The 13740-nt window shown below is 48.2% G+C and overlaps 1 protein-coding gene across 1 annotated transcript in view; it reads left to right on the top strand.

The window, feature by feature from the left end:
* The window catches only part of LOC144729484 (diphosphoinositol polyphosphate phosphohydrolase 1-like), a 57421-nt gene that overhangs the window by 37710 nt on the left and 5971 nt on the right, over positions 1 to 13740 (top strand). The window contains exons 2-4 of the mRNA XM_078609815.1: positions 356 to 466; positions 7323 to 7367; positions 8303 to 8387. Coding sequence (XP_078465941.1) covers positions 356 to 466; positions 7323 to 7367; positions 8303 to 8387 — 241 coding nt within the window. The remainder of the gene's footprint in view (positions 1 to 355; positions 467 to 7322; positions 7368 to 8302; positions 8388 to 13740) is intronic.

Raw genomic sequence — 13740 nt, 5'->3', positions numbered from 1 at the left:
CCAGGGAGCGGTGGCGCAGCGGTTAGTGCTCAGCACTACAAACCCAGTGACCAGAGTACGAGGCCCGCTTACGACCAATGATAGCGATTATTTGAATCGGTCCTGGACCTCCCTTGGGTCGACTCGGCCTCAAATGAGTATCTTGTGCGGTGTGTAAACATTGATACTGGGGAATCAAAGGTGGCCGGGCGTGGTGCTGGCCACCCACCCCTTTGTGTACCCTGCCGGCCCTCCATAGGTGCTACTTGCCAACAGCACTTGCCCCAACGGTCTGTTAAAGCTATGAGGGATTTCGATTTAAAGCTTTCGTGACTGCAGGGATGAGGGATCTTTGTGTCTTTGTCTCTCCCACCAGGTTCTGCTCGTGAGCACGAAGCGGTTTCCGGACCGGTGGATCGTGCCGGGTGGGGGGCTGGAGCCAGAGGAGGAGCCGGGCAGTGCGGCGGTGCGGGAAGTTCTGGAAGAGGTGAATGGCGAGTGCCTTGACCATGTTGCTGTGTTGTTGCGTTCTGCTCGGGGTACGTGTGGGACGTCACTTAGTGTTTTCTTCGCAAGCCAAATGGACGGTTCTGTGCTCCTGTTGTAGATATCTCCTTGCAATTGTAATATCCCACTTGGCCATTGACAACCATTGACTTATACACATTAATTTAATTATTTGCTTTTCTTGTGTGCCTGGTGCTCTAACTGTGTGAAAGTCACACATGAAAGCATTCGCAAAATAAATACCTTTGACGATGTTTGTCCACCTTGTCACCAGGAGGAGCAAGGGACTTTAGTTGATATTTTCCCTGCCTCTGGAACGCTATTTCAAGTCGCATCAGGAATGCTGGCACAATCAAATATTTTATTTCAAATTTAAAAGCGTATTTGTTAGATTTAGCCAATTTTAGGTTGTTTTGATTGGCCAAACGCTTTTTTGAGTATTTAATTGTAAAGCAACATGAGACGCTGCTCAGCGGGAAGAATGCGGTACAGATGCAAATTGTGTCGTATTCTAACTTAATCTTTATCACCAGCCATAGTCTATCCACTGCTGGATGTACAGTGTCCCAGTACCTTCACAGTTCATCACGGCTATGTGATGGTTAATCCCTCAGCTCTGTACATGATGTACGCTAAGCCCTGTGTGTGCTACTTGGAAAATCTAGTTGTTTTTTATGTTTGGCTTTTGTCTCGAGTGTCACGCACTCAGTGTAGACTCATTATCCTCAGTGCTAAAACGTGCAAATTATGGACGTGTGTTTTTCTATTTCTCCACCAGTTATCACCTAAATGTGACGTTGGATTTAGGGCAAGAGGCAAAGAAAAATACACTTTCTGTGCCTATGATCAGTAGAATATCACAGTGTCTCCGTTACATCGTTACCTTGGTGACACTGGCATGATCAAGGCACCAGTGTCACTTTCTCCAATGAGCTTTGGGTGGTACGCGTCTCTAAATAGGCTCGGAGCCAGTGGTGGGAATTCCATATCCATATGGGGGTAGATTAGTTCATAGAACTGCCACCGTTGACTCCTGCCCACTTATTGTCTACCAAGTTCTGATTATGTTCACCGACCCAGATTATTACTTCAATTGGTAGCTTCATCTCAAGGTAAAGGTGCAGTCCAGCCTCCACTGGAGGGAGCTCTAGAAAACCTCTCCAGATGGTGTCTGGCCTACTCTTGCTGGCCAGACGTCTGGCAAAGTTGGGAAGTACCCACACGTTATCCACCTACTTGTGACCTGCCCACCAACTGGCTGATGCGTCCATTTATACTGCTGAGTGGAAAGAGGAGTGGAGATTTAATAAACTTTCCCCATTGACCCTGCATCTATGAAGTATATGATGATGCTGGTGGGGTCAAGTTGTCCTTGGCTGGGATTTGAGCTCACAATTGGAATTTGTAATATTTGGCCAGCCGAGCTAAAGTATATGCCAGACAATGGCACCTCTGGTTGTGTCCACTGTACATTAATTGGGTGGAGTAGTCCCTTTTGCCATGTGTGTGTGCTTTGCTTGATTGGATGTGAAAGCTGTGTTAGATGAGCACGCATAAGCAAAGCACCGAGTGCATGTTGTGTACATGTGGCCCACACGTGCAGTGGTATCTTGTCACTGGTAACGAGGATCGCCGCTTGTAAACAAGCGGTTGCCTCGCCCTGTAAGGGAGCTGTGTACTGTGCAGGCAGCATTTAAACTTGGCGGCAGTCTTGCGTCCTGTTAATTATTCCCCCGAGACTAATTAAAGGTGTCTTATTTTGGTTCTCTGATCCCAGGACATGTTCTCAGAATCCTAAGAAGCCTAAGTCGAACCTGTATGTGGGGTAAGCGTAGGGGTGGGGTCTTTGCGCATGGATCGGCTGTAATTCTCTATTACATATCTTGGGAAGACGCCTTTAAATTAAATGATGCTAAGGTCATTACGGTTATGGTAATTGTAGTGAAGCCAGCTGAGATGCCCCGCCGTTAGCCTCTTGGACGCACTCCACAGCAATGCCTAGAGACTAGAGAAGGGAGACATGTAGGAAAGGAGATGAAAGGAATTGTGAAGTCCATGATCCACTTGTATTTCAGTTCAATTCCACGTTGTTCATCTATCTGGGGATGCCCATTGATGTTCAAGATTTTATTTGATGTCTTTGATAGGGAAAGCCATTAATATTTAGCTGTTTATTTACATTGTTCACATTTGTGATTCTGACTTTTTACAGAAACAAATGGTGCTGCAGGGTCTTTACTGTCAATCTTACAGTGGATGGTAGTTCCATGTGAATATTACTGGTTCAGCTGGATTTTAAATGTTGACTGTGCAGAGTTTGCTTACAAGTTGGTAAACGGTGGAGGGTATACGGTGTACGTCCTGCTAGGCTACACTGGGTTCTGGGGTCAACAGTTACGTCAAAATACCCGTACTGTGCCCAGTCATCATCATCATCCATCATTTGTTTGTCTTTATTTAACCAATGCCACGGAATGTCAAATGTTCACCCTTGACTCAGGGGCCACCCATAGGGAGGGGTACTACCCCAACGCCCATTTTTATGTGTTATATTTCGGTGGGAAGGATCATGAGTGTAAAGTTTACTCAGGCCATTATGAAGATGAGTACTGGATTGTTGGAAGTCAACGTTGAATTTCCACCACTGGCTTGGGACCGACCATGGAACACGGTACTGCCTTGTTTTACAATGCAGACACTTTGACGTGACTTTTGAAACTATTCACGAGTCGTAGGAGCAATGCTTAATTGGAAATGTGATATACCATAATGCAATTCGTTGTACGTACAGTATCAGTATCGGGTCCGAAATGAAGACTCTCTTAAGAAGGAGAGAGTGGTAGCCGTCTTGGACAAGTTGAGAGTGAGTTGTCGAGTCAGCCAGGATGCGTTGTAAGAAGAGAGACAAACCGCATCGGAATACCGGTGATGGAATATGAAAGCGCCAGGGCGACGATGGACAGGCAGGCCTGGAGGTGGTGCCAGGTGGTGAGCCAAGACGTGAAGGACTGCAGTGAAGGTGGCCCAGCATGAGAATGAGTGGAGAAAGAGGAATAGCAGACGGCAGACCCCACGTGAGTGGGAAATCTGCCAGGAATAATGCAGTATCCAATGAAAAGCAAAGATACTCTGGCAATCAAATTAACATTCCTGTAAATCGTAAAATATAGTTTCGACCAAACATCCCCAGGTACGATTTTGTTTCTCACAAGGGACGTCATTGTGCGTTGAACGTGGAGACTTTCTGAGTGGCAGCTCCGGTGGCCACCCGCCGCTTATTGAACGGGTACAGGTTGGGACACGCAGACGCTCGGCCCCTAAACGGTACGAGACCCCCATCTGAGAAGTCGCACTGCATCTGAGATGTCAAACTGCAGCCGATGCACGGCAGTGTCTAATGGCGCCTGACCATCGCTGTGGCGACACCGGCACACGCCGTCAGTTGCGCGAGGCGAAGCGAGTAATCAAGGACTCATCCGGGAGTCGGGCGCCAGTTCAGCCCGTCCAGCCGTGTCCTCTGCGAGTCCAAGCGTTCGTTTATATTGAAAAGCGCTGAATGTTTTTCAGGAGAACAGGACATGGCATGCGTCAGAACGTACAGTGCTGTTTCTAATTGAACAGGGCCCGTTTGCATGAAGTGTTGCTCATATCCTATAAGCGATCCAAATAGGAAAGTATATTCTAAATGAACGCCGTGTACTATGTGAGTGAATGGCACTCAAAGATGGCATTCCACGTACAATAACAGTCGTTATACTTTAGCTAAATATAATCAGGCTATCTCCCCCTAGGTATTGCTGTCCTTACGTTGCCACTTATTCAAATAACAAATGTTTGTAAATATTGCGAGGGCAAATGACACATTTGTGTCCTTCCAACAAATGTATTCTCCTCGCATACAGGAAATACATTTTATGTTCTTCATATTTTATGAATAAAGTGAATAGTTTTAGTAAGGAATAAGCTACTCGTGACGGATACCATCCAAATTAGAGGTATAATAATAATACTTATTTATTCACACACAATTATGTATGTTGAACTTCGCATATCAATTCAACAATACAAGATAAAAATGTATTGAACGTGGTGAGGATAGCGATGCAATGCTATTGGGAAGGGGGGGGTAGTACAGTATTATATAATCAAGTGCTAATGTCATTGGGTGTAGCCCCATGTAGTTGGGTGTTTCTGTAAAAATAGCAGATCGCAGGGCACGGTGCTGGTCGTGGCTATGAGAGAGCTACAATTTATACAAATAAACACTTGTAATTTTAATTAGAATAAGTTGAGTTCTCTCATCTCAAGTATCTCCAATCCTTGTTTTGCTCTAGGCTGTACACAAGTTAGTCACATGATTCACACTGTTGTGAACAGCAAGTGGGCTTGGGCAGGGCGCGTCCTGCCTTGAAGGGCAATGGACAACGATCAAGAATGGTGACGGAGATGGATTGCGCCCCCCGCGAGGACGTGCGCTGAGGAGACGGAGCAGTGAAATCTATTTGCGTGCCGGTGCTCGGCGGATCGTTACATCGCAGGACCATGAGATGACTGTGGCTTGGAGGCATTCTTGTCTCCAGCAGAGGATAGACTATGGCTGCTGATGACGATGAAGAGGTTGAATTGCATATAATCTGGCTTCCTAATGGGAGACTGGTGATGTGAGGTCACGTGTTAGAGTGCACGCCTCTCCCTTGGTCACGTGTGAGAGTGCACGCCTTGCCCTTGGTCACGTGTAAGAGTGCACTTGTGCTCTTGCGAAACAGCAGGCCGGAGCGCGCAGCTTTGACCTTCAGCATCGTGGACCTTGCCACGGAGAGCGTCTTCTCAAACGTCGACGTTGAGTTAGCGACGCAGGAAGCAGTAAACGTTATCGCTGCTGAGCGCTGCGCGACTATATATAGAGCCCCTTGCGAACTGGCCACCCTGCAGGCAAAGCGCATTGGGCAGTGGGCAATGTTCATTGTGTTGAACTGTACATTGACAACGTTCCCAAAGTCATAACCGTAAGAGCGAAACAGCTCCGGAGATTTCCACGATTGTGCCGTCGAGTGCCGCGACTTGATTTAGGGCTCTGACCGCGCTTCGTTCTGCACGCCGATCTAAGCGAGGGAGAACGTGAGCGGCTCTGTTCAGTTCTTGAAAAAACGCCCAGCGCTCAGACCGAAACGTCAAGAGGACGTGCCAGGGAAGCCCACGAGCAGTTCAGATATCACTCGCCACTGTTCTTAGCCATGGCCAGGAATCGAACTCGGGTGGCCGAGTACATAACGGTCGACAGCTTACATGGACAGAGAGAAAGGGACCTCACTGTACACTTTCCTAGCTGGAGAACATGGTATTGCTTTTGCTTCAGGCAGGAGTCCACTTGCCCATGACTTTTCTGTAGTGTGTGTGTGTACGTTTGTGAGCACGTGTGCGTCATCTTACTACGATACAACATTTATAGACGGCACTATCACAACACTATTTATACAATGGTGCCAGAGCTTTATTTGTTCAGAGATACTCACACATGGAGTGAGGTGGTGGGGGGGGGGCACAGGATGTTTAATGAGATTTTGTGCGTGTTTGCTGAGCGGGGCAGTGCCAGCCTTGTGCTGTGTCACTGCAGTTGAGGCTTAACCACACGCATCGGTTCCAGTCTTCCTGTCACTTGGCCCTATGCAGCCCATGATAATGAATTTCTGGAACAAATATCAAGTTCAGGTGCATGCAGAGTATGCTCGGAATTCCATCCCAGGATATGGAGTTGGTGACATGGTGGTTTAAAACACAATGGAGCAGGTGAGTATTGCAGCTGTAATTTGGAGGTTGTGATGGGTGCTTTAAACTCTACCCCAGCAACCACAGATTTCTTTCCTCGTCAAATTTCGCTCAGCGAGAGAACCTTCATCTACTGGCCAGTGGTTGATACTAACAACGGGGTGATAGCCAAGAGCGGGAACGTGCTAGAGGGGACGTCTAGCATGTCTAGGACCTAGACCGATCGTTTCTTCATAAAGCCCGGAGGCATGGCGACACTGATGGATGAAGACCTCATCCAGTGGATAGATCGTGGCTACTGTACAAATGATATGCTTATGTGGGAAAATGGAGTAAAAAAACTGGATAACTGAAACAAAAAACAGAACCATTAAAAACAGGACTAAGCATGTGAAAGAACAGAATCTATCCGTAGATCAAATTGTGACCGTAAATTATAATAATTCATCAAATATCTTGGCTGTTACATGTCCTTTTGGACAGCCTGGAACACGGCGCGTAGTTACGTAGCAACAGACACCTTAGGTTGGGTTCCATCAGCTTGTATAAGGCAAGCAGTGGCACGGAGCCATCCTCAGGGTATGGGGAGTTGGGGCGACTGCCCTTGGCCCCTCGCTTTGGGGGGCCCCGCGCTTCGACGTCACAGCGTCAAATGTAATACTCCCGGTTTAGTTTGAAGGTGTTGTGGTGGGGGGGGGCCCACATTAGGGTTTGTTTCTCTGTCCTGCAGCCCGCTATGGATGGGCCTGGAGTGACATTTGTCTTTGTGTTCCAGTTGCCATTCTATAGCACCTGATAAAGCCAGACAGCCCCAGGGCGACATAAACAGCTGATTTAGTGGCCGTGTAGTAAGCCAATAATCTTACTTGTGTAGTGAAGTTTAATAAAATGTCAATGTTTAATTCTTCTTTCCTGGAGTGCTGTCCATGACCACCGCACAGAATGTTCCGCTTAAAACTTCGTCTTTGCATTTGAAGTTGTCATCGTCACTTTGAAAGCGTGCCGCCTCGTAACGAATGCACGGGAACCAGTGTTAATCGTTGTTCATCGTGCTTCTCTGTCATTTTCAGGCTGGTGTAAGAGGAACTCTGGGAAGGTTGCTGGGAATATTTGAGGTATGCAGCAGCGCATGTTCATATCCTAATATAGCCAAGTCGTGTCATGATTCAACAATGCCCTCCCCATGTGCACCTTGAGGCATCGTCTCTCATGGGCCGTGCAGTGAAGTCTCTGTTGTGAAGCTCACGCTTCATGCATAGAGTAATGTGTGGCGTAAGAATCTATCATTTTCAATTCTATAAATAGATGATGGTCAATTTGTGTTTGTACTCGGTGGTTTTGCTAGACACCTGTAGACATTAGAGGAGCCACATTCACCCGTGGTGTTTGACATCAGAAATGTCAAAGCTGTATTCTTTAAATCGGATTGCAACCCTGAACCGTGACAGTGGACTTGCTGGGAAGGGTGAATCGCTTGCACAAGCCTGCATTGCTAGGAGAGCCGAAACAATAAAGGCCAAGGTCTCCCTGCTCAAACAATGCAAGAGTGGCAGAGCTGATTTGTGATGGTGGCCTTTAGCCAGTGGTGAACATTCCACATGCCTATGGTGGGGGACGTGATCTCCATGAGACGACCATGGTTGACGTCCTATCAAAAGCGCAAACTCAGGTTGATGACTATGGAGAGACGATTGGCTGAGTGAACCCCCCCCCACCCCCCTCAGTGTAAATGACTTGTGAGGGTCTCGTCATGAGTGGAGCGATCTATGTGCAGCCCTATCCTGGTACTTAGACCGTACTACGGGTAGAGCGTGTCCCCCGGCGTAGGCATGTTTAACTTCTTGCTCTGGGGGTAGTCGGGAGTGGGGGGGTTGACCAATGGAGACGAGTGCTGCCCAAAGCTCGCCTGAAGTGAGGGCGAGTCATTGACTCTTGACACTTGCAAACTGGTTTTGGCAAAAAAAACACAATTCTCCAGGGGTTAGGCGTGCGGCAGTGGTCGTGACAGGGTCGTGTTCTCTATGCTTCGCCAACGCGCTCCTCCCCGCAGAACGTGGACAGCAGGCATCGGACCTACGTATTCGTGCTCACCGTCACGGAGGTGCTGGATCAGTGGGAGGACTCTGAAAACTTAGGTGAGCAGCGCCCCCCCGCCCCCCCCCCTCCACGGCGTGCCGCCGAGTCCCCTCCCAGCGCTTCCGCCCGTGCCGGATCGCCAACGCCTTCCGCCCGTGCCGGATCGCGTGCGTTTCACCAGCACCAGCCGATTGTTCCGCCGCAGGCTCCGAGCCGCTCACTCGAAGGCTGTGTGCGTGTGCAGTGCTCCTTGACCCTTAGGCCGAGGTTGACCCTCAACCCACATAAACCCTTAACACATTCGGAGGGTTAAACCCTTTACAGGCCGAGGCTTTACCCTTAACTCAGATTAAACTTTTAACTTTGAGAGTGATAAACCTTCAGGATGACTTACCATTAAGTTGAACTAAACTTAAACCCATTATCCATATAAACTCCTAAACGGGTTAAGTTCATGTGTGTCTTGGCTGGGTCATAGGAGCCAGAATTCAAGCCTTAAATGTCCACATGCACCCTGTCTCCATACCCAGTTACTGCAATGCTGGGTTATAGGCTCTAGTACGCCATTTGCTGTGCAAATGCCTTTAAGAGCAGAAGGCTTTTATTACTTTGGAGCAAGTGATTAGGTTTCTGTAATTCCCATCTGAAGAAAAAGAGACCTCTCGTGGTTCTCACCACAATCAGAATGTCCGTGTTTGCAGAATAATTTAAATTGTGGCAACACACACCACACACACACCACACACGAGCACGCTCTCACTCGTGCTCAAAGCATAATACTAACCACGTGACCATGTAACATCCATATTGTAATATTGAACAAGAGGGTGAGTGCAGCGCCAAGAGGGCGGTGTGTCTAGCCCGCCAGTGACGCGCGTTCTGGTTCAGGGTGGTTTCGATGGAACGTTGTGGCGAGTGTCCGTGCGCCGCCGTAGATGCCTCCAAAGGTGCCGTTCTGCAGGATGCGGCCGGCTGATGGAGCTGAGCTGTGTCAAGCTCTTACTTTGCCAGGTCTTCCAAGCCCTCGCTTGGTTTGATATAAGATTAATTGGTTGCTATGTTTTATACTCGGCCAGTGTTGTTCAGTCGCGAGGGCTGACTGCCAGGGCAGTCGCGTACTCTTTCACCGCTGTAACGCACTTTCCTACTGAGTGAGGCCCCTTGGGATGCATGTGGCTACGGGGAGTGATCAAGGGCTGTGTTTTTATTTGTTGACCAGTTGTACTTGCAATTTAATGGTTACAAATCTTGGTTTAGGTTTTACTCAGCCCATTACCCCTATGGGGTCAACATAATGATAACTACATTGTAAAAAGTCAGGAGTGCTTTTCCAATTTATAATATTGACCCCTGCCATAGCATTTTGGAGCATCTGGCACGGACTCATGACTACCAATAGCAATGAACACTACCCCTTGCACATTTGAACAGGGATGCACTTTGACTTACCTCTGTGCGTAACCTAATAAGGTTCCTTCACATACATATTGGTATTATGGTGTTAAATCAACACAGCCGTTTATATTACATCTGCCAAACATAGTTCGACAGCTGTTTTCCCAAGGTACAAATTTGTATTCCGTTTTAGTGCATGCGGTACTTAAGATTTTCCCCATGCTTGTGGGGCAGTAATTTCTTGTTTGTGGGCATTTATTTGCCAGTCGTTGCGTCCTTCCTATCCCTGCAAGAGCTCATTAAAGGTTTTGAGTATCCGTAATGGAACACGTCAAACGTAATGGCCATCAGGAGGGCTGGAAACGATCGTGTCTTTGCAAATGTGCGTTAATTACCATTATTGACAGCCATGGACCAGCACCTTGGTCGTCTCCTATGTCTCTGGGTTCATCTCTTGCTAATGCTCATCTTCCCCTGCTTGCACAGGCACTTACACGGCGGCTTAAACATACTTGCCATGCTCTCGCACACACGTGGGAGGATGCCACACACGTGGGTTCACTTGGCCCACTTGCTGCACTGCCATCTCTTGGCCACCGCAGCTCAGCGAGTTCGGCAGTTTCACAAATCCACATGCGATCCACCAACCCTTGCATCCGAAGCGTGTGCCACCACGCCGAGCTGTTGGTACAGCCAGCAGAAGTTGAGGAAGCCCTAAGCCTGTGCTGTAATGGGTCCTCTGAATGTCTGGCTTGAGCGCTGTGGCACACTGAGCGTAATGGATAATTTGAGCTTGAGTTTTGCCGTGTAGCTTAGGGACCAGGTTGTATGTGGAAGTGACATAATCGCATAATCCAAATAGTTGGCCGTTTCCATCACACCGGGGCTTGGGGTGGGCGGTGGATTGCTCGGCACGCGCTGTGTGGCGGCCCACTTGGCTCGGTGCGTCCGTTACGTGTGCAACGATTCGTCGATTAAAATGCATTTTTATTATCCCCCTCCTCCCTGCCAAACCCGCATTGAGTTCATGAAATTCCACAATCTGGGGGTGTGATTTCATTGGTGAATATATTCCGTTTTGTTTTTAACGTCTATATTGTTTCTCATTTGTATATCTTGTTCGCTCCATTAGCTAAAAATGTAACACGAGCAAATCACCTGCGTGTGTTCTCACGCTTGGTTCTACGCATGCCCTGAGCATGATAATCAATTTCCTTACCGCAACTGCTGATGATGTTGAGACCCTCACCCAACAACTCTCTCCTCTACAGCCTCCCCAAATTCTTCCTTTCCAAGCTCCAGATGCGGCTGCCAGACTTCACACCTGTAAACGAGACCATCTCACCGTCATACTCTAGTCCCCCCCCTCCACTGGCTCCCAATCCAGATAAAATGTTAAGATGGCACTCGCCGTATTCGAGAACATCCGTGGACTCGCCCCTGTCAGCCTCCTGTCAAAGCCTACCGTCAACCTTCGCTTGGTAGGAGGTCACTCATTCTCCTCTACTGCCCTCATAATCTGGAACAATCTTCCTCTGGCCATCCATACTGTTTATTCCCTGCCCTTTTCGAGGCTTCGTCTTTTAGGTACACACCCACAATGTCGGGTACAATTTGGATGTATGCATCGTCTCAAGACGCTGTTCTGGAATGGTGGGCGTGTTTATTTTATAGAGAGAAGCTGCCACACTTTACCAGAGGAAATTGTGAAGGTCTTTGAGGCTATTTTAAAACTTAACTTTTTTATTTGACCAATGAAGGCCCACTGAGCTCTAGCTATATTTCAGAAGCGACCTGGTTCCCATAATAGATAGTCAACGAAGTGGTTTAGCATGTCTACATTTATAGCAGCAAAATACTCTAAACGCATGATTCTAAATGTGGAGGAAGAATACCAGAGGACCCGGATAAAAATCCACGCGACCTCGGGGAGAGAGACACGCAAACTCCAAATATATAAACGTCAGGGCCAGGATCGAATGCAGGATCTCCTGTATACCAGGTGAGGTAGTTAACATCTTTCCACTGGCGCTTGAACAAGGGCAGGGAGTGAACAGGTAAAAGCTATTTGTGTTGTGGGTTTGAGACTTCCCTTAACTTAATTCGTTGTTATTCAAATTCAAATGTCGCATGCTTTGCTAATGTTTCTCTGAGCCTACCGGAGCGTTAGGGGAAGTCGCACACTTGGTAGTTGTGGTAAATTTGGCCATGTCTCAAGTTGCCTTTGATAGGAGCCGGTGCACGACAGCTGTCCGAGTGCCTGTGCCGAGCGTGTCACCGATCCTAGTGTGTCACTGACGCATCACCGCTCAAGTAGGCATGCTGCTCCTGCTGCTGTCATTGTGATATTTGTGTGCGTGTGATTTACGATATTCTTATTTAAGTGCTGAAGTTACCTCCTGTTCCTGTTTTGTACCCTGAATCACCCATCTAATCACAGCTATGTTTACTATATTTGAGACAGCTGGGTATCCCATGAAGGCTGGATGGTACGTGACTTGTTGGAGTACTGAGCCATCACTGCCACTGCAATCCATTATGCGATTATATCTGTGCCAGGAATTTTATTTGTCCGTTGTTTCCTGAAGTAGGTGAAGCGGTGCACCGAGGACCAAATTAGTAAATATTTTGTCTATTGAACCATTAATTTGTCTGCACAGCTGAAGGTGGTAGTGCACTCTCGAGGTTTTGTGAGCCTGGCCCTTGAACTATATTGGGATCGTGCCTTTGATGTAGGTTCTTAATTAGGAAGATGCTTCGTATCACTTTGCCAAAAGCACATTAAAGAAATGAAACCAGTCTAATGTGAGGATTAGTTTAAAGTCTTCTCTTTATGCGCTAATGGCTTAGACTATTGATTCCAAGTAATGGCATTGGTCAAGTTAATTGCCTCTGATCAATTGTTGAATGTCTGGTTCTTGAAACTCGGTAACTGCCTTATGGTTAAAAATCAAAGTGACTCATTCCTTGAGCAAGCAGAGCCATGTTTTTGTCCCCTGCTAATGCTGGGCTCGTGGTGTAAATTCCACATTCCTTAGGTGGGATCCAGTCTCTCTACAGGGCAACTATAATTGACTTCCCACAGAGTGGTACTGATTTATTTTGTTGTATCTGGAAAGAAGATGATGGGCTGAGTCGGCGCCCAACTGCGATTTGAACTCGTAACTGTCCAGTGTTGAAGCAGTGGCGATGGCTTTGTGGGGGTGGGAGGGAGTTCTTCATCCAGCAGTGGATAGATGATGGCTGATTCTCCCAGATGGCTTTATGTAGAGTACAGTGTGGAGGTCTTTTCAGCGATCGAGAAAGGTGAACGACTCGGAGCCACGTTTCTTCTGCCGACCTTGCCCGGCAAGTCGAGCAGTGTTCTCCAGAAAATAATGGCACCTCTAATTAGAATTCCTTCAATTACGCACGTGTGCGTGCAGCTGCATTAAACAGGGCAATGTGCGTGTGTGCGTGTGTTTACTTTCGCTGTGCTGCATGCTGCAAGGGGGAACACGGTACACCACATACAGTTGGGGTTTATATAGCTTCCAAATGTAGCGGCGTTTTAAGATGACGCTGTGCAGAAAGTAGGACGCAGACTCCTGTCCAGCTCTGCGCTCTTAAGGGCGTTCGCCCACGCCGAGCTACCCAACCTCTTGAGGCCAATCCCTTTATCTTCTGGTACAAAGTTGAGCATCAAAGCCACTCTTCAACCCGCGTGCAAAGGCATTTCCCTGGGTAATTGTCCCGGGCGAGCGGCGCGAGGAGCCCGCTCGAATCTGCACGCTCGTGGGGCGCCGGGGCGCTCGGCAGTGACTGCTGCCGGCTCCGTGCGTGCTTCACGGTGGGCAGTTTGGGTTATAAACCCCGACGTGTCTCGGCCGTGTCGTCTGTCCGCCCGGCGCTATTGCGCATCGCTCGCGCCGCGTGCCACCCACGGTCGCAGTGATACCGGGTGCCAGAGCAAACGGAGTCCCGGGTCACCGGGTTTACGTGAAGCGGGAGGAGGAATGAAGCTTCGAAGGAAAATGC

This window comes from Lampetra planeri, chromosome 32, assembly GCF_965212315.1.
Source record: "Lampetra planeri chromosome 32, kcLamPlan1.2.h2, whole genome shotgun sequence".
NCBI classification, from domain to species: domain Eukaryota; kingdom Metazoa; phylum Chordata; class Hyperoartia; order Petromyzontiformes; family Petromyzontidae; genus Lampetra; species Lampetra planeri.
Note: the sequence above shows the minus strand (reverse complement) of the source record. Positions and strands in the feature narration are given on the sequence as shown.